Below are 21,168 nucleotides of genomic sequence, written 5' to 3' on the forward strand. Positions count from 1 at the left end.
TTTTTATTATTGTTTGATATAGTACGACATAGTAGTGTATGTTTCAAAGATTTATATGCAGATTTGTTTTTGCTATTAATATACATTTTAATGTGGTGTTATGCTCGTATTTATATTTTTTGTTTGTTAATTTAGTACTTCAATTTGAACTAAAAGAAAATGAGAAATTACCTTGGCAACTAGCTTTTTTTAAATATTTATTTTCAAATATTTATTTTTATTATTGTTTGATATAGTACGACATAGTAGTGTATGTTTCAAAGATTTATATGCAGATTTGTTTTTGCTATTAATATACATTTTAATGTGGTGTAATGTTCTGAAATCAAAACATGAATTGGTTTTTAGGGTTTGTAGTGAAAAAATATATAGTATATTAAGAACATTCAAGTGATCTTATCAGATTCATTTCAAAGTTGAAATTTGATGATCTAAAATACAAACAGGAGAAGCGTGTCTGTCACTGGAACACATTTCAGTCGAGGGCCTCTATGGTGTAAGGAATTTTATTTAACATTTTCATGAAATTTGATACCTGCTAGTGTACAGTACACATTTAAATATTTAACTTCACATACTTTAAAAGAAAAAAAGTTATTTCCCCACTTGCAATAACGATGAACTGCTGCGAGTTCGACGACAAACGGTTGTGGTCAGTTTAGCAAACAACTCGCACAACTGCAAAATTGTGTATTTACCGTGTTTCATATATTACAGTTATGTACATAGGTACTCGCCTTCATCTCCTGCCACATGTATATGCATATACAGAGTTTCTAAGAAAAGCAAAACAAGTCATTTACTGTGCTGTACGTTGAATTGTTTTTAGAGCTATTTCCATTTAAACTTACCCTCATCCTGAAGTCAAAAGCAACAAAGTAGCATATTTCTCCTTCCATCATCTCTAAAAAAAAACGCCTGCAAACACCAGTGATGTTTTCAGGCAACCCGTGATCACAGAGGTCACCGATGATTTACCTCCATATGAGCGAGACAGATTTCCATACTGTCTCGGAGCTTCACCTGGAGTTCGTAGGGAAGTCAAAGCACCTTCACAGCTTTACACCTCCAATCCCCGCAGATCAGCTCATTAACAGGGCCTTAACACCTGCCGTCTATTTATCCTTAAACACGCTTCTAATACGACTTCATCCCGCCTTCCGCCCGGGAGTTGGTTCCTCGCAGAAGAAGCGCTCGTCTGACTGGAATATTCTCGAATGCACATTAACGCAAAGATTCGGAGTACGATACAAACAGTTTAATTGTGTCATTAACAATCAGTAACCACTCCTAGTTAGAACATTTCTGCATAAAGAAACCGAGAAACACTTATAAAACAGTCAGTCGTAACAAAATAACTGGTGTTCTCATTGCAATAAACTCATAAAAAAAGAACCACTTTTTTTTATACATCATATTTATACAGGAATAGCTTTGAATTGGATCGTTAACCAAAGGAAGACACATTGCAAACATCGATTTCACACAAATTGCATATGTTTTTCTCTCTAAGGTGGTCTCTATAGGTTAGTCATTTACCTAAGCTTATTTGCATGATAGTAAAAATTGCATACAACATTAATTGTGAAGCTCGTAGCATGAGTTGCTTGACATACAGCACTTTTTTAGGCAACCGTTAAAGCACATTTTCCATTTAAAACGTTAAGACACTTCTGATTTTACTGCCCATCAAAATTACAATTATAAATAGAAAAAGATCAGTAAAACGAAGAGCGCCGGGTGACGGAAACGTTCCCCAAACGTAACAACATCAGAACGCAAAATAAATAATGCGAGACGATGCTTGTGATTCACATTTGAAACTGTGGGAATCCAGGATTTTACAGTGACCAAAGTTTTGCAAAATAATCTTAACATCGGCAGTGCCATATAGTACAAGGCATTTGTTGGCATAGTTTCTTTAAGACTGTATACTTTTTTTACAATTAATATATGTCTATATATATATTTATATTTCTTCCAACCAAATAAGATTGAGCCGTTTTCCCTCGGTTTACCTGCAGGTCGTAGGGGGCAGGTAAACCGAGGGAAAACGGCTCAATCTTGGTAATCCAGAGACCGAGCCATCCTTTTTTTTCTCTCTCTCTCTCTCAAAGAGAACTCGTTAGCCAGCAGTGCTCGACTCAGTACCTCATCATTAAGGCCTTTGTCTACCCCTCTTCTCCAATGTCATGCATTTTTTTCCTTAAAAAATCCAGTTAACATCACATACGTAAACATCAAAGTCTATCAAACTCCATTGACTTTCCTTTTTTTAAAATCAGTAGCTCAAAATCAGTGTAAAAACAACAGACAACAAGTGCAGTCAGCAAATATCCACAGCAACATACTGTTTGCTTGAAGGAATGGTTCACGCAAACATGAAAATTCTGTCAGAAAGTGACTTCCGAAGAACAGCCTGGCCACTCTTTTCTATATAATGCAAGTGAATGAGAACTGGGGCCATCAACGCAGTTTGGATAACCAATTTGTGATATTTATACTCTTAACGTGCTATAAAATTACTCATACCATGGTATATTTGTTATGAATAATTTGTACTATTGGTCTTAGTCCATTAGGTTAATAAAAAAAAATTATAATTTAAAATAATAAAATGAAATAAGTGAAAAAAAAATTTTTCAAAAAAGTTGTATTTACAGCAAAAAAAAAAAAAAAAAACTAAAAAAAAAAAAAATCATATTGTGATATATATATACCATTACCCTGTCATAAAATGACTTTCATAAAACTTATTTTATGATGCCTTTGTGCATTTCGGAGCTTGACAGCCCAAGTCGCCATTCACTTGAAAGGAAACAACATTTTCATTTAGGAGTGAACTATTCCTTTAGGATTTTTCTTTTTACATTTCGTTTCGTTGTGCAGATTATTGAAATGATGCAAGAGTCTTTACAGTGAAATAGTCCACGCTTTACAAAACTGTGAAAGTTAATCATCTCTGTATTATTCAGTCTCGTGTAAAAAGTCTTACAGTTTCGCTCATGGAACACAGACAAGAGTGAACGAGAATAACACCAGAAGCAAAAGAAAGCCGTCCGTTACTCTTTGGCCTCCTGCTCAGTTTGGGCCTGTCTCATGGCGTGCGTTTCGTGCAGCAGGTGCTCTTCCATTTTAATGGAGAACATGGTGCTGTTGGTCTGCACGCTCTCGTCCAGCTCGGTCAGCAGCTCGTCCCCCTTGAAGTCCGTCAGGCCCTCGTCCTTGTTGTTGTTGTTGGAGGGGAAGCCCAGGGGCGGCTCTTTCAGCTTGCCGGCGTGGTTGATGTAGAAGCGCTGGTTCTGGAAGAACTTGATGATGGTGTGTTTGGGCAGGTCCAGCTGTGCCGAGAGCGTGTGGATGCTTGACAAGTTCCTAAAATAATAAATGAAAGAAATTAAAAAATAATACATTTAAGTGAGAGAGAGAGAGACGGCCAGATGAAAAAGATAAGTTTCTAGCTGAATTTCCAGCAAAAATAACCATATTGTGATATATGCCATTACCGTGCTATAAAATGACTCATATTATGATATATGATTTTGGTTACGTCGCCCACCTCTAGCAATAACCATATTGTGATATATGCCATTACCGTGCTATAAAATGACTCATATTATGATATATGATTTTGGTTTACGTCGCCCACCTCTAGCAATCAGATGTGCGGATTTTATAGCTTTACCGGTTCCTGTTAATGCTCGGCTGTTAACACGAATGTGAACTCTTTCATCAGAATATTCGCATAAAAAGTGCCGGTCTGTTGATTGCTTATCAAGCCCTATTCAAAAGCTGTTGCTTAACGTGGTAAATACAGCCTCAATATGTGGCAAGATCTCATCGCGAGAGATGTGCGGAGTGTGAGCGCTATCGGTGTCTGTGTTTAGGCCACTTTCACGTCGGTGTAAACATATGACACATTTGCTCTGAAATGCGCCATTGTTTGCGCGAGTTTAGGCCATTGTAACCGGCAGCTGCTGTTTTCCATACACTATACAGACTGCTTTTCCTGGGACATTCCCAAGAGGAACGGGAACGCTTGATAACACTTTTTGTAAATATGCCAGTCTCCTGATAACATATCAAAGACACTGGAATACAATGAGCAGAAATAAATGGTACATGAGCATGATGCACAGAAGGATTTCTGTACATCTGACATGCGTTAAATTAAAGTTGAAGTACGATTTTACATTTTGAAACATACTGATGCAGAAGTTTCTACCATAATGCTAAGGTGTTCCTATGATACCAAGTTCCCTCATTCAATGAAAGTCTATGGAATTAGCTTCACGTTGTGTTTAAGATCTTTTTAACCATGGGAAAATCACAGTACTGTACGTAATTTCATGTTTTATGGCTTTATTATGCATGCATTTACAGTTGCATTTATTTAAATGCTTGATGACACTACAGTAAGGTCTTGACATTAGTCAATTCATTAGTTAACAAACTAACCAACCATGTGAAATATGTGCATATGACAATTATTTTTCAGAGTTGCGTAACTAAAAAAAAATACTACTTTAAAAGAAAATACTACTTCAGTCTTTCTAGTTCAAACGTTCATGTTTAATTCAATGTTTCTTCCCATATATATAATTATTTGTGCAATTTCTGAGTGACATTTTTTTTTTCTACACCAATTTTTTTAATGTAGTAGTAAATGCTGAAATGAACATGAACTAACATGCCGTGGAAGTATGTTCATTTTTAGTTTAATGTTAACTACTGTGGTTAACTAATGTTAATTAATGAAACCGTATTGTCAAGTGTAACCACATGTTTTAGTAGACATCTGCAAACCTCCAGCAGCCATGCATGCATCTTGTCGCCTTAAGTGGTGAAAATGGAAGTGAATAAATGTTTTTCTTCCCCGCATGTTATTTTCTTGGAATGACCATATGCTTGCGAGTAAACAAAATAATATCTGATCAAACACGCAGCTGTAACCACAAGAACTGTGGGATTTTTGTGATTAAATATGGATTCGGAATAGTGATGAATTTATTCAAACAGCTAGCTGTCCTTAATATCTAAATGCAGACAAATGATGTTGCTAATGACTGTTTCGCTTACACAGCAGCGGAGCGCAAAATTACCAGCGTTTGAAAAAGTTCTACGGCACCTCCAAACTTCAAATGATCAAAACAGACTTAATTAGACACGTTTTTGGTAAAAAAATAAATAAGGCATTACCATATGGTTATCATATGAAAACCATTTCAAGTTGAAATGCCAGGAAAAATAACTCGAATATTACACTCTCAGGAAAAAAAGGTGCAAAAGCTGTCATATTTAGTTACTAATATGTACACCTGAGGTACTAATGTGTACATTTAAGGTACTAAAATGCACTTTTTAGGTGTAAATAATAGACAAAGGTGGACACAGCTTTTGTACCTTTTTTTCAGAGTGTATATTGTGTGTGTTTGTGACACTGACCTGTAATGGGTCGGTGGGCATGTGCAGCAGGTGAGGAGGTCTGTCCACATGGTGCTGCGGTCCTCCGTTGCTCTCCTGCTCATATATAGCGTCACGTTCCACTTGGGACAAACTGAGGAACCGGCGGATCATGGACAGGTTCTCCCAGAGCGTGCGGTTCTCCGGAGACGGGTCCTCTTTCCAACGCAGCAGTTCACAGAGCCAGCCCTGCAGGAGAACATGAAGACAACACATCAGATGTGAAAAGAAACAAGTCGACTTAACAAATTCCAGTTAAAATGAAAAAAACCTTCATGTTTCATGTCATGTATTCTAGGTTTCAAAAGTTTGGGGTTGGTCAGAAGTCTCTTATGCTCACCAAAGCTGCATTTATTTGATTAAAAATGTAATAAAAATTGTGAAATATTATTACAACTTAAAATAACTGTATTCTATGTGAATATATTTTAAAATGCAATTTATTCCTGTGATGCAAAGCTGAATTTTCAGCATCAGTGTCACATTTTCCTTCAGAAATCATTCAGATTTGCAGCTCAAGAAACATGTCTGATTATTATCAATGTTGAAAACAGTTGTGCTGCTTAATATATCGGTGGAAATTGTTGCATATTTTTTTATTTCAGGATTCTTTCATGAATACAAAGTTCAAAAGAACAGCATTTATTTAAAATAGAAATCTTTCTTTTGTCTTAACTGTCACTTTTGATAAATTTAATGCAATGAATAAAAGTATTAAAAATCTTAATGGAACCAAACCTTTGAAAAAAATGTTCCCCATTTTGTATTCATTGAAAATTGTTCTTTTTTCTTATACATCACATAGGGTGGAAAATTACATAAAGAGTATAGTTACCATTTTAACATTACACCTTCCCTACCCTACTGTTTAGAAGATAATTATTATACTATGCATGGCTGCAATGCAAAAAAACAAAACATTTATGTGAACATAATCGCACAATCAATATTCATGAGTCAAACTAACAAGTTTAATAACTTCTCACGCAATACCTTTATAACTAATGCAGTGAACAAACAAAAATATGTACTGTATATATGCTAAATATTATTGATTTTGTTTAGTTTGAGAGAGGAGTTTCTATCTGAAAAGTACTAGAAGAAGCATTAATGGATTGGCTAAGGAACTGGAACCATTAAATTCCTTATGATTCCCATTCCTAATATAAAGCGTGGTCAAATCCTAGTTTTAGGAAAAGAAAAGAGGAAAGGGGAGCTCTAGAGTGTGTTCCAGCAGTCGAGTCCTGGCACACTTACAAACGTGATGCCGTAATCTCCAGGCCAGTGTGTGGCAGCACCTTTCATTTCCACAGGATTACCCAGCACACACACACACACACGGAGCAGGAGCCAGAGCCACACCAGAGCGCTGCATGGCAAAGATAACTCAGCATTTCTGTTGTCCCATGTTCCTGCTCCTCCCAAAAGCCATGTAAAACCCCAGAGAGCGAGCGAGTGAGAGAGGCTCATCACAGCTCACCTTGTTCCTCTGCCATGTTTATTGTCGCATTTTGCTTTATTTGCACACGTGGGGATTTGAGTCCCGTTCCTGCTGTGATGTCTGTAGCCCGACGCGCTTCAAACACGCACACACCTTATCGCAGCCATTAAGCGCACTATCGTAAAATAATCCTCAATCAAACATCTGTGGATAAAACGCCAAACAAATCCCACTGAGCCAAAGAACGAGCCACAAAAAAAAAAAAAAAAAAAAAAAAAAAATCAACATGCAACCAAACCGAAAAAAGTCAACAGAGGTATTAGCATTAATGCTGTTGCATTATAGAACAAAAACACAACAATAAACACTTTGCATTGGGCAGCCACACTGACAGTGTAATGCTCTCTGGGCCTTGAAGACCTGAAAAAGTGCTTGTATTTGTCCAATTGCATTGCTTCCACTGTCTTACCATAAACAGTGAGCGCTCGCACAGAGTAGAGTCAGCCTGGATACGGGAACGTTACTGGGATTTGGTTGGTCAAATCTGACAAACACTATAAAGGATAATGTATATTTTTGGAGAATATGGAGATAGGAAAACTAGTCATGTACAACTAACACAGACTATAGCTTGGCTAGTCATGGTAAAAATTGTTCAGAGTTTGCGCTTCATTAGTTCCCAGTTGCTTCATTAGGCATCAACTTTGTTTTAAAGTTCCTTCTAAAATCATTATGAGAAATAAAAAGGACTAATCAGTCAATAGTTGACATACAGTAAAGAGCTATGAAAATGTGAAGTTAATTAAATGAGAAATGTCTGAGCTCATATTGAGATCTTCTGATTTTGGTATCTTGGCAAAACTGAGCACAGATTGAGAAATTCTTACAATCACCTTTGAAGCTCTAGACGAGAAATATATAAGAATATTGTGTTGTTTTATTTATTTTTTATTTATTACTATTTTTATGGGTACTGTGTGAATCGCCAATAAACAAACAAACAAATAAATAAGGTCACATTTCACACTAAAAATTAAATTATAAAATCTTTCATATCTAAAATAAAATAGAAATTTAAGACTAATTTTATTTAAGCCAAATTTACAGTCACATTTCAGATAAAAAAAAACTTTATTTTTTTATTTAAAATAAAATAAAATAAAAATCATTAACCCAAATTTAAGGACAAACTTAATAAAAAATTAAGTTTTATTTATTTATTTTAAAATAAAATAAAATAATATTAAACTTAATTTATTTTAAGACTAATTTAATTTACTTTTTCATCATAATTACTTTCAGGTGAAATATGACCTTAAAATGTTCTTGACAGATTTTGTGTGAGCTTCACCCATTTACAGCTCAACTTTAAGATTATGCCACCCAAACGTCCATAAAGGCCGTGGACGGGTGGACAGGTCAAGTGGGACGTGAAGAGAGGGTCCAGGCAGCCCACCAGAGCCTCCATTGTATTCGGGGTATAAATAGCAGTGGTACATTCTGATAAAAATATTTCTCTGGCGCACAATGGCTGAATTCATGCATAAGATTCACTCAACTAAGCAGGATACGGTGTTGTCTATGCGTGTGAGGGCCGAGCGGTCACAAGCTGCCAATGAGACAAGCACAGGACGCTACTGTGAGAGAACAGCATGGTGTTTATGTCCCTCGCCTGGACCCAGATGCCAGCGGACACATTAATAACCTTGGGATTGAGTTCAGGAGCCCCAGACAGTTGCGGTTTTCCACATCACAGTCACATGGCACCATCAACACCTTTTTATTATCTCATTTGCTTCTTATCGTCCCCTCTGCTCACCCTGTTCTGCCAGGCCTCAGACTCCTGAGACGATACCCGTCTCAAATCACTTGGACCTCGATGTCGTCACCGGTCCCGAATCGGCCAACAGCTCCCCAGCATCACTGGGCCGCATCCCAGTTTGTATACTTCTTCTACGCACTAAAAGTGTGTACTTGGTTAGCGATGATCGTCAAGCAAATACCTTCGAGAAAATAGTGTTGGAGATAAGTATCGGGCAAGGTTATTGGGAAACGTACTTGTTACGATATAAACTACCCATAATGAACAGTAGGAAGCTACTTTAAAGTTACAAACTAAAACAAAATTGAAGAGATTTAAGCGACAATATCTTACAATCGTATCTAACAATCACATTTTATCTGGTACCAGTAAATACCACCAACAAAATAGAAAAAGAAAAAGAAAGAAAAAAAACGGTAAGAGAAAAAAAATGCAATTTTAATTTATATTTTTTATATAATTTATAAAAATATAAATAACTTATACAATTTTTAATTTATATTTTTTAAACAAAAAAATAGGAAAAAAACAGCATAAGTATTTAAGAAGTATTTAATTTAAATAACTAAAAACAGAGACAAATATATCTGTATTGTAACATTTTTCTTAATTTTTTTTTAATTTAATTTAATTTTAAATGTAATTTTATTAATTTAAACACACACACACACTATGTATAAATATGTGCACACAGTTGACAATTTTTGTTTTGATATTCTATTTAAATTTAATTTCAATAAATAATTAAAAACAAAGGAATTATTTATATATGTAATTTTATTTTAGATTTTATATTTCCTATATATGGCGAATATATACAAGTGTCCACAGCTGACGAACAGTACACCTCCGGACACCAATTCTAATTTTGCTTACTATAAGGTACGGAACTATATGAATTATGATGTCAGATCAGCTGGTCACGGCTGTCTCCAGATCAGCGCTGTGCCCTCTATGCCACGGCTGTTCGCTTATCAGTCATCACATCGCTGGCTGCCATTCTCAAACAAGTCAGCAAGTTTCGGTGGAGATACGGCCCCTATAGACCTGAGGGCGTACCCAGGCTCCTCTATTAAACAAACACACAAACTCACGCGGACGCCTGTCAAAAACCGCAGTCTGGGGGCAGATGTTAAAGAACTATTCTTTCCATTTCGTTCTTTTCCATTGTTTTTAAATACAGATGCTAATCCATTGTTATGGCTTCAGTCTCGAGCGCGTTGAAGTAAAAACAAAAGCCAGAAACAAACATCTTGATGTCAGGCAGAGGGCTGCAGTGTTCAACAGACAAAGCATTATTGTTTCCTGCTCTACCGCCCATCCGGAATCTGGCACCGACTCAGCTTTAGCAGACAGTGTCATGCAGATCAATTCAAAAGATAATACAGTATGTTCAAACCTGTTTTCGTCTGCGCGCCGGGCCCTAAGAGCAAACGTGTGTGGGGTTTGCGGATGTACGAGCGAAGGAATCGGAGCCGCCGCATGCGCGTCAAGTCCATCTGTTGGCTGAAACATATTAATGCGCTCGTGCAGCATATGTGAATCTTCTGCAACAATAAGCAAAATCAAAAAGGGGGCCAAAAATAGGACGAGAACGGACTCCCTTTTTGGATATCTTGCTATGCAAATAGATCTGCTCCCAGTATTTATTCAAATGGTCTTGGCATGGAGGAAGAGAAAATGAGGCCAGTGCCCCAGATGAACTCTAAACACACAGAAACGCATCCGTTCTCCACAGATGTGGTCAAGCAAACACTCTACTACCTTCATCATTGGGCTACAAATATATTTAAGATGGGAATGCATTGCAAACACTGACAAACCTCCGAACTCAAGGGGGCGATAGAGAGAGTTTCCTTTTAAGCAATAAACAGCGAAGATTCTCCTCAAACTGTTGCCATGGCCGTATTTAACCAAAACTAATCGTAGAAGAAGAGTAGAGAACAAACTTACTCAAGCAAGAAGTTATTCAGAGCATTTACTGTGTTGCACGTTCATATTTCTCACCACGTATTTAATGCTATAGAGCGACATGTTCTGTCTTGTCTTGTTTGATTGCAACATGTAAATGTATAGCGCTGTTTTTATGAAAAATTCCCCTTGGGGATCAATAATGCCTGTCTGTTTGTCTATCTATCTATCTGAGATCTCTAAGCAGAGACAAAAGGGTTGTAACAGTATGTGCCGAAAACCTGCTTTAACGACATGCATGACGCCGTTAATATGTTGCTTGTGAGCTTTCTAGAAGTTATAATACACTTTGGCCCCAAAAAGGATTTGGATGCTTGAGCTGCATTTCAGAAGTGCATTGCATTAGAAAATAAAATGTGATTTATTGTACATATTTTGCACTTCAAGTAAATTGCTAAAGTCGATAAAACATTAGAAATGCTTTTCAGCAGATGATTAAAGGATAGTGAACAAAAAAACGAGTTAAAAAGATCTAGCTGTATTTGATTGCAAATCACATTTGCTTGGTGTTTTCTCAAAAAAAGTCTTTTTTTTTTAATTGTGCAAGTCTGCAATACCTGCTCTGATGTAGTAAGAAATGGACACCTACGTAAACTTAACACACAAACAACTGCCCAAAAACAACTATAAATACTTGCACCTTGATCAATGTCAACAACGTTTTCTACAAAATTCTGCGAGGATAAAGCAGATCTGGTGGCCTGTAACTAGGTTAACTTTTTCAAGAGACCTGAAGGAAAACAAAAAACAAGCCCAACACAAAGTGTAAGTAGGTTGATCGCAACATAATTCAAACAAAGAGCCTGCAAGGAGCCCTCGACACGAACGTTTTTTAAAACAAAACAGAATACTCTACTTCAGAATATTCTGAATGAAGTACATGGATAACTTCTGATCATTTTACAATAATTTCATTGTATTGTTTGACTTTTTCCAATAAGCTATATACAAAAGAAAGGCCTGTATGTCCTTCAAAAATGCACCTTTTGTTTTGCACGCTTGCACGAAAGTCATGCAGAACGACGTGAGGGTGAGTAAAAGAAACCAAGCGTGCAATAATGGAACAAATGGACCAATTTATCTGGTCACTAATGTCCAAAAAGTTGCAAAAAACCAGAAGGAAGAGAGCAAAGAAGGGAAAGCACAGAGCAGGTCCGGTCCGCCTCTGTACGCAGTGGGCGAGCGGTGAGCAGAGCGGCGTCTGCCGCAGCCATTGGCTGCAGTTAAATTGAAATATTTCGCAGCGTGTGTCAGAAGCATGCAGAATGGTAATTATGACAGATCTGATTAAGCGGGCGAGTCTGGGGCCGGGCGAGGCGGCTCCGGGCTGCAGGCGCGACCTTGTGCATTCCTGCGTGTGTAAATAAAATTAATTACAAGCATGGGGGCGCACGGCGCGTGACATCGCTACGTGCGGGGAGTCCCACGGGGGGGACCCTAATGGAATATTTTCCCGGAGTCTAATAATACAGTTGGTATTGAGCCTGCAAGGAGCCCTCGACACACAAGCAACCTATGAGAAAACGCTAGTCCATCAATTATAAGCGTGTGATTGAGATTTAATTCAAAGCTGGAGTTTAATTGCTAATATCAGAGAGTAATTAAGCAGATAAATCATGCCTGATCTTATTGAATTATAGATTAAAACAGCATAAAACCTGCAAATTGTACATGTCAGCTCCAACAGCACTCTTAATTAGCACAAGTTTGCTTTAAAACGGCAAAAATATATCAAGATGTTAACTTTTATGTCAGAGGCTTTTGAAGCATTTGAGGATGTTTGATGAATTGTTTTATTGCGCAGGGACAGACTGTCATTTTTTTTGGGTAGTGTATATATATATATATAAAAAAACAATGAATACAATATTTATTATGTAAGTATATCTAGAAATATATCTTTAATATAATATATATTAATAATATATATCAGGGGTGGCGAACGTCGGTCCTGGAGAGCCGCAGCCCTGCAGAGTTTCGCTTCAACCCTAATCAAACACACCTGAACAAGCTAATCAAGGTCTGAACGGTTACTTGGAAGCTACAGGCAGGTGAGTTTTAATTAGGGTTGGAGCTGAACTCTGCAGGGCTGCGGCTCTCCAGGACCGGAGTTCGCCACCCCTGATATAGCCTATTCATTTGTTGCCGTTTTGGCACACCTGGGGAATGTGGACCAAAAATGCAGAATATATATTTTATGGTTTGTTACGTTGTAGTACACAGAAAAAAGTGAAACGACACTTAGGCTAATAGACAGTATGAAGCATAAAAAGCGCACTGCTTTCTCTTCCACCTGACCTGTCCAACTCTGTCATCTTGTTTTGTGTGAAAGACACTTTCACGTCGTTTAAAAACAACATACAGAAAAACCTACTTTTGCTCAAGCTTGTTATCGTTATATCCTTTACATATGTATGTATTTACTTACCCTAGATTACAATAGTAAGGTATTCCAGTTCAGCGTAACAATCCGTGCAAGTGTGTCACTATTTTTTCAGTGTCATTCATTTCAAGATGAATATTCTGCTTTAATAAATGTTCGTTTTAAATTTAAACAATTTTAAATTACATTTTTTAGTTTCATGTATTCAACTCAAGGATATTCGGGGTAAATGTTAATATTCACTTGCAACGTAAGTAATAGGGCCTACGTAGAATTTAAACTGCTAACGTGGACTTTTTAAGAACAATCCCCATCGTGGGGCTTCAAATGTAAATAAGGCAATCACACAAACCGCTTTCATTTCATTTACCAAATGTTTGCTGTAAGTCATGATGACTATCAACCTGTACATTACCAAACTAGAGCCCCCCTACAATATATCCGCCCCTTTGAGCAAACACTGCCTTAATACTTTCTATGCCTCATCCATTTTTTTTCAGTTTTCTTTAAATATCGTTTTATTATTTTTCGATATTACATCTAACTTAAATATTGAACGCATAATATTGTTTACAAAAATGAGGTTTGGATGTGACAAAAAGTTGAACCCACAAATAGAATGGTAATTATGACAGATCTGATTAAGCGGGCGAGTCTGGGGCCGGGCGAGGCGGCTCCGGGCTGCAGGTGCGACCTTGTGCATTCCTGCGTGTGTAAATAAAATTAATTACAAGCATGGGGGCGCACGGCGCGTGACATCGCTACGTGCGGGGAGTCCCACGGGGGGGACCCTAATGGAATATTTTCCCGGAGTCTAATAATACAGTTGGTATTGACTTGAGGTAATTAGGGGGATCATTAAAGCCGCTTTTCCCGGCGTATTTGCCTGCCTGATCAGATTAGCGAGAATGGGCCTCAGAACAAGCCCTGTGTGGTCTGACAGAGGAGAGCGCGAGAAACCGGGCCACCTCTAAAGCTACCTTACATGCCGAGGAGAGAGAGAGAGAGAGAGAGAGAGAGTGAGAGAGTAAACAGATGGAGAACAAGCCGGAGAACCAGAAGATGGTCAACGAACGAGTTAAACGACAAGGAAAAAGGTTCGTTTGGAGGCGAGCTCTGCGATAAATCATACGCGGAATTAATTTCCCAGACATCTGGGTCTCTGGTTCACGAATATTGTGTCTTTAATAATACAGGGGAACTGCAGCTGTTTCCAAGGCAACCTAATAACCAGGCAGCCAGATAAATAAATAAATCAATTAATAAACAGTCATGGCCCTATTTCCGCTCTCACAGGCCCGCCGCTCCCATCTGCCTCGCACACGCCCCTGGGAGGCAGCGAATTCATAACCGTAAACAAACAACTCTTCAAAATGAAGCACGATAATGAAAAATATATATTCTCTGTGAAATTATAGGGGCCGTCGGAACAGGAAGAGGGAGGACCGAACTTCCATATAGAAGTGTAATTTCATTTGCATCTGGCTTTGGGTTCTCATGCCTTAATGAAAGTAAATGCAGACACGCGGCTGCAGATGATGCGTCTAGACCTGCCCTGGAAATACAGGCCAAATAAATGCGATTTAGGCCCCGCCCACAGGAACAGCTCAAACAGAGCTGATGAAATGAATAGCCAATAGACTGTAGTTTACATCACAGCCTACTTGCTAGTCAGACGCAGGTGTTATCAGGGGGAGGGAATGACTCAATCTCAATTTTACTAGACAAAAATCTGCACGACACCCCTGAGTGCAAGGTGATGTCATCAATATTGCTGGTCTGTTTTCCTGGAAGAGAAAGACTGACGCTGTTGTTCAGACTGCAGGTTAGCCGATGACGATAAAATGCATAATACAATGTAATTATAACAAATAAACAACATAAAAATTAAAAACCACTTATTTTACAATATATTTGAAAACAGAAAATTTTTATAAATTACCTAGCCAAGTGGCCATAGTTATTATCTAGTGTGAACCAGGTCGATGTATAGTGGTTAATTATAAGTGTAAATGTTTGAATGAATGTAGCTTCCGTAAAAATAAATAAATAAACAATATAAAATAAAATTATATATATATATATATATATACACAGTATGTGTATAATGCTAATATTTTATAAATATTTAATTGGAAACTGGGAAATGGAAGACAATAAAAAGAAATATGCTGGAAAACTGGAAAAATGCACAAAAAAAAAAAATATTCAAATTTCCTAAAATATTTGAAAAAAATGGTATTATTAGAATGTTTACTAAATGCTGGGTTTATTATGTTGGCAAGGCTGCGAAGTTGTTACAATTGGGACATACCAAAACTGTTAAATCAACCAATAAAACAGCCTCAAAACAGCTGCTAATCTGCAAATAGACGATATGTGACCCTGGACCACAAAACCAGTCACAAGGGGCAATTTTTTGAAATTGATATAATCTGAAAAATGAATAAATATGCTTTCCATTGATGTATGGTTTGTTAGGATAGGACAATATTTGGCTGAGATACAACTATTTTTGTTATTTTTGTTAAGTTTTGATATATTTACAGCAGGAATTTTACTAAATATCTTCATGGAACATGATCTTTATTTAATATCCCAATGATTTTTGACATAAAAGAAAAATCGCTAATTTTGACCCATACAATGTACAGTATTGTTGTCTATTGCAACAAATAGGCTATACCTGTGCAACTTATGACTGGTTTTGTGCTCCAGGGTCACATATATCCTGCATTGAAGGAGGGAAGGAAGGAAATTCACCACTAGGAACCTCAACAGCTTGCGTTTCACCTCCAAAACCTCACGATTTCGCATTGAACTCTGCATTGAATGTCAACAACAGCGAATAAACAGTTTATGGGTTTCTTTTTTAGTTTACAAGCTGCAAAAACGGTGGTTTTTCTGTGGTGCAGGAGGAGAAATTAATTGAAATGCTACTCGGAATATAACTATATCGGTCAACCACCAGTTGAAATTACAATTGCAATTTTGTTTTGATATACAGTCTATCCTGCACATTTTTAAATACCTCTCTCTCTCTCTCTCTCTCTCTCTCTCTTTTTGCAGACCCACTGTTCCCCCCTAGAGAGCAGCGAGCCAGGCGCTCAGTGACAGATGGCACAGCCTCCTCTACCCCCCTTCTTTACACACACCGGCCTATCGCCTGCCCCCTGTACTGCGGCAGATCACTGACATTCTGTCTCATTAGAGCCCTGCTAATTACCACAGCCTCTTCCAGGAGCGAGAGAGAGACATACAGACACAGAGAGAGAGAGAGACAGGTCACTCTGAGGGAATGGCTCTGGGTTCTAAAGGGCTTGTCATCTGACAACAGGGGCCGTGATTGTATTCACCATCAGAGGGTGAATACACAACTCCCATAATGCCCTTCTTCTCTCTATTCTCTCAGCCCCAGCAGAGCTCTGTGAATGCCAGTTCAGCGCTGTCATGTCTGTATTAGTGGTGTTTGCTCAGTCATACGTCACTTTCACTATTGCTCATATTCAAAATTAGGGAATTTAACAAACCTCTAAATCTACTCGACATGAAATCAAAACTGAACCTTTTTATGTAATATTACATGTTCCTGGTACTATTGTGAATGATTCATCAGTGCATGTTATTCCAAAATATTTGTTAAATATTTGTATGTATTTTCTCATTTTTAATCTTTAAATTAAACTGTAAAACTATAAACGTTCTCTATTTCATCCTTTATTTATTTTTTACTGCTCCTTCCATATCCCTGGTTCTATTCTGAAATGTCCATGATTAAATTTATGATTAAATTCTTAATATTTTTTTTACTAACAATTATATCAAATTATTTTTTATTCTAATATATTATTAGAATTAAAAATTATCTATTTAACATTTTACTTGATATACATTAATATTCCAAAGTTTGGAGTCAGTAAGATATTTTTAAAATAATAATTATTATAGTTTTATTCAGCAGTGACACAATAATTTTTATCAAAAGTGACAGTAAAGCCATTTATAATGTGACAAAATATTTCAAAATTTCTAATATTTCTATTCATCAATAAATCCTGAAAAAAATGTATCATGGTTTCAACAAAAATATTAAGCTGATTTCAACATTGGTAATAATAATAATAGGAAGAAATGTTTCTTGAGCAGCAAATCAGCATATTTGAATGATTTCTGAAGGATCGTGTGACACTGAAGACTGGAGTAATGATGCTGAAAATTCAGCTTTGATCACAGGAATAAATTACATTTTAAAGCATATTCTAATAGAAAGCAGCTATTTTAAACTGTAATAATATTTCACAATATTACTGATTTTACTGTATTTTTGGGGAAAGGAATGCAGCCTTGGTAAGCATAAAATACTTTTTTCAGAAAGAAGAAAAAAAAAAGTCTTACCTTATCTTAACTCCTTAAAAAAATCACTAGATTATGTAAGAAAATCAGTTATGAACAGCACTTCATGTTGACCTTAAACTTACATTCATAAATTGTGCCATATGGATGATACTTCAAATAAAACCTATAATCGGACAAGCGAAAATATCCTGCACTGAAGGAGGGAAGGAAGGAAATTTACCATTAGGAACCTCAACAGCTTGCGTTTCACCTCCAAAATGTCACGATTTCACGAACTCTGCACTCGACGTCAACGAGAGCGTACAAATAAACTGTTTATATGTTTCTTTTTCAGTTTACAAGCTGCAGAAACGGTGGTTTTTCTGTGGTGCAGGAGGAGAAATTAATTGAAATGCTACTCGGAATATGAAAGTGCCACCAAATAGATAAAGCCTGGCACTCACGTCCTGTATGGATGTGTGCCCAGAGAGGGGGACGACATGGCGCCGATCCAGTGCCCATCCCCCAATAAACAGCACACACACACTCATTTACACCACAGCCGTACACGCGGCCACATGAGTAAGCAGGTACGCACACTCACACACACATGCGACGGTTCTCTTTAACCCCCTCAAACTACTGTTAACGGCTTTAAAAGCCCAGGGGACGAGCGCTGCGCCTCCCATCTCCATGGCTCTTGTTGAGGGCAGAGCTGGGCCGAGCCTGGAGCCCCATGGCTGCGGAAGCCAAACCCGTGGCCTGTGCCAGATCTCTAGCGTGTGCTGCGGCCAGTGCTGCTGCAGTCTACCTCCGCTACGGATGAGGATTCCTGCACTGATGGACGCGCCAATTAATCCGACACGCCACGGAAGATAACCATACGGCAAAACGCCTCCCACCACATGCCGTCCAGGACCCCGAGGTCCTTCAGCCAGGCAGGGGGCGAGAGGGACAGACACAAACACAGTCCATTTACTAACATTAATTAACTATATTTGAACTAATTGTGAAAAATACTTTATTTATTAATCTTAAAATCAAAAGTTGTATCTGTTAATATTATTTAATGTGCATAAGCTAACATTAGGGCCCTATAAAATCTATTCAGTTTTGTTTGTTTATTTATTTACTTCCTATTATATTATATTATATTATATTATATTATATTATTGTCTTTTAAAATGTATACCAAATGCAATTATCAATCAAATGAAATTATGAAATCTGGTTTATTTTTCCCAAAATCAGTTTTATTTTTTCCCAAATTCAGTGTTTTCGGTTTCAATTTTTGATTTGATTTAATACAAATTTATTATTTAAAACTGTGGTAATTAAATGAGCGCATAAACGATTTAACTGATATTTTAAATGTAATTAAATGAAATTATGCAATCTGTTTTTTTTCCCCAAATTCAATCTTATTTTTTCCCAAATTCTGTTTTCAGTTTTATTTTTTTTCAGAATTCTGTTTTATGATTTAATACAAATTCAAATAAAACAAAACCGGTGATAATCACATGAATCCATAAAACTTTAAAAATGTCATTGATCTTTAAAAAATGTAATCAAATAAAATTGTCTATGATTGTGTGATATTCCTCAACAAATAATGTTGTAATAACTATATTATTGTTGTTATTACTTTTAGAAGTACATTCTACTCTACAATACATTTCTGTCATAATTTCTTCAAATTAAGCCAAACTTATATTTTGGCAGGTTGTGGTAAAACTTTGAGTTTTAGTTAATGCATTAACTAACAGGAACTTACTGTAAAGTGTTACCCAGTTTGTCATCCTACTTAGTTCAGAAATCATAAATTGTACTTCAATCAGAATGCATTTCATAATTTTTTTCTTTGCCATTTTACATTCTAAAAAGACAAGAGACAAGACAAAAGACATCATTCGTATATTGTTTTGGCCTGTTATAAACTATAGAAAAATTATTATTATTATTATTATCATTTAAAAATATATATATATTTATTTCATACACTATCATTCAAAAGTCAGTAAAAAAATTGTTGTACAAGAAATTAATTCAACAAGGATGCATTAAATTGATGACAGTAAAGACATTTATAATGCTACAAAAGTTTCTATTTCAAATAAATGCTGTTCTTTTGAATTTTCTATTCATCAAAGAATTAAACGATTTGATTATGGTATCCACAAAAATATAAAGCAGCACAACGGTTTTCAACATTGATGATAATCAGAAATGTAGCTTTGGCTTGTGGCCTCGTAAAATGACTAAAAGTGTATTTTCAGACAAGAATGATCACTATTCTTCATTATAAGCACCCAAAATGCGACCAAACTGACCGGTCACAGTGAAAACGTGCAGTAATCACGGTCGATACCAGTCGACTTTCCTCTACAATCCTTCAATCGTCACGCCTCAATTGGAAAAGAGTTTCCCCACCGCTAATTACGACACCGCAGCGGCCGTTTCGTAACTACGATCGCTCGGCGCCGGCACCGGCCGGACATTCAGCCAGCGGCCCCCGTGGGCCCCGCGGAGGGGGCTGGGAACGGGAAGGAGGGGGTACCAGCTGCCCGGGGAGCGCACATTACGAGATGGAGCCGGAGATAAGTGCTCTCCCAGGCCCCTTTTTCAGCTGCGTAATTAGCACAGTTCTTATCTGCTGCTCAATTCACATTCACACCAGCCATGAATGGAGCACACAGGCTCAGGCAGAGAGGGGGCTCTTTTCTCTCAGAAGAATCTTACGCGAATAAATGCCCCGGTTTGTCTTTTCTCTCCTCCACCCTTCTCGGCTTTGAACTCCCTTCGACAAAAACAGTGGTTTGTGCATCAAACTGTAATTTGGTGAAACAAAAGTATCTGGCACCGTAATCAGTGCAATCAGCAAAAACCTGCTGATATTTCTAGATCATTTAGGGCTTTTATTCGCGTTTTCCCCCCCATCAGATGTAATTGTGAAAATCTTTAAGTGTGCACATAGATATGTGAAACCTTTAATAATAGGGCTCGCCTTGCGTTTCTTTAATTAGTTTTAATAGGCTAAAACAGACGGTAATGTCTCTCACAGAGGCCTGTATTCAGCAGAAGGCTGTTCGCTATGTGAGATAACGGTGTGGTCGTTGCACAGCTGAATTATATAAACACATTTGTTTTATGTTGCAACACTGTCTGCTGTTCGCAAACCCACAATAAAGTGGCGCAAGTCATTACGGCGCTGCGCTACCTGCGAGGCTTAACAAAGCTCTCCTTTTACGCTTTTATCTCGCTATCTGAGCTTTCTGTAGACTGTACACAGAAATGTTTGACAATGTTTTGTCAACCGGACGAGCGCTTTGAGCGTGACAGGCTAGTGAAAGTCGAAGTCGGAGGTCGGTCGGGGCGGGTCGTACCTGGCTCTTCGAGGCGGCGACCTTGGCGAACATGGCCTGGGACACTTTGGCCCTCTTCATCTCCTGCTGGATCTCGTCGTAGATGGAGGAGTTGATGTTTAACACGCAGTTCTCCGATTTCCCGTTCCACTCGGAGGACAGAGGGCTGGGCTTCACCTGAGCAAAGAGGAAGAAAAAAGTTAGGCAGATGGATATACTTATTACATTTTTAATGCACCTGTCAAACAACATGGTAAAAATAAACAAACAAACAAATAAATAAATAATAAAAAAAAAATAATAATAATATTATTTCATATACCATTGTTCAGAAGTTTGGAGGCAGTAAGATAGATTTATTAATTTATGAATGAATGAAATAAATGAATAA

The 21,168-nt window shown here is 37.4% G+C and overlaps 1 protein-coding gene across 1 annotated transcript in view; it reads right to left on the reverse strand.

The window, feature by feature from the left end:
* Positions 1-2,707: 2,707 nt before the first annotated feature.
* Positions 2,708-21,168, reverse strand: part of LOC107740799 (DNA-binding protein SATB1-like) — a 47,820-nt gene continuing 29,359 nt past the window's right edge. The window contains exons 11-14 of the mRNA XM_016553299.1: positions 20,799-20,954; positions 5,446-5,652; positions 3,686-3,705; positions 2,708-3,375 (exon numbers count right to left, since the gene is read on the reverse strand). Coding sequence (XP_016408785.1) covers positions 3,063-3,375; positions 3,686-3,705; positions 5,446-5,652; positions 20,799-20,954 — 696 coding nt within the window. The 3' untranslated portion in view covers positions 2,708-3,062. The remainder of the gene's footprint in view (positions 3,376-3,685; positions 3,706-5,445; positions 5,653-20,798; positions 20,955-21,168) is intronic.

Source organism: Sinocyclocheilus rhinocerous, unplaced genomic scaffold (genome assembly GCF_001515625.1).
Source record: "Sinocyclocheilus rhinocerous isolate Xijiao unplaced genomic scaffold, SAMN03320098_v1.1 scaffold5975, whole genome shotgun sequence".
Taxonomy (NCBI): Eukaryota; Metazoa; Chordata; class Actinopteri; order Cypriniformes; family Cyprinidae; genus Sinocyclocheilus; species Sinocyclocheilus rhinocerous.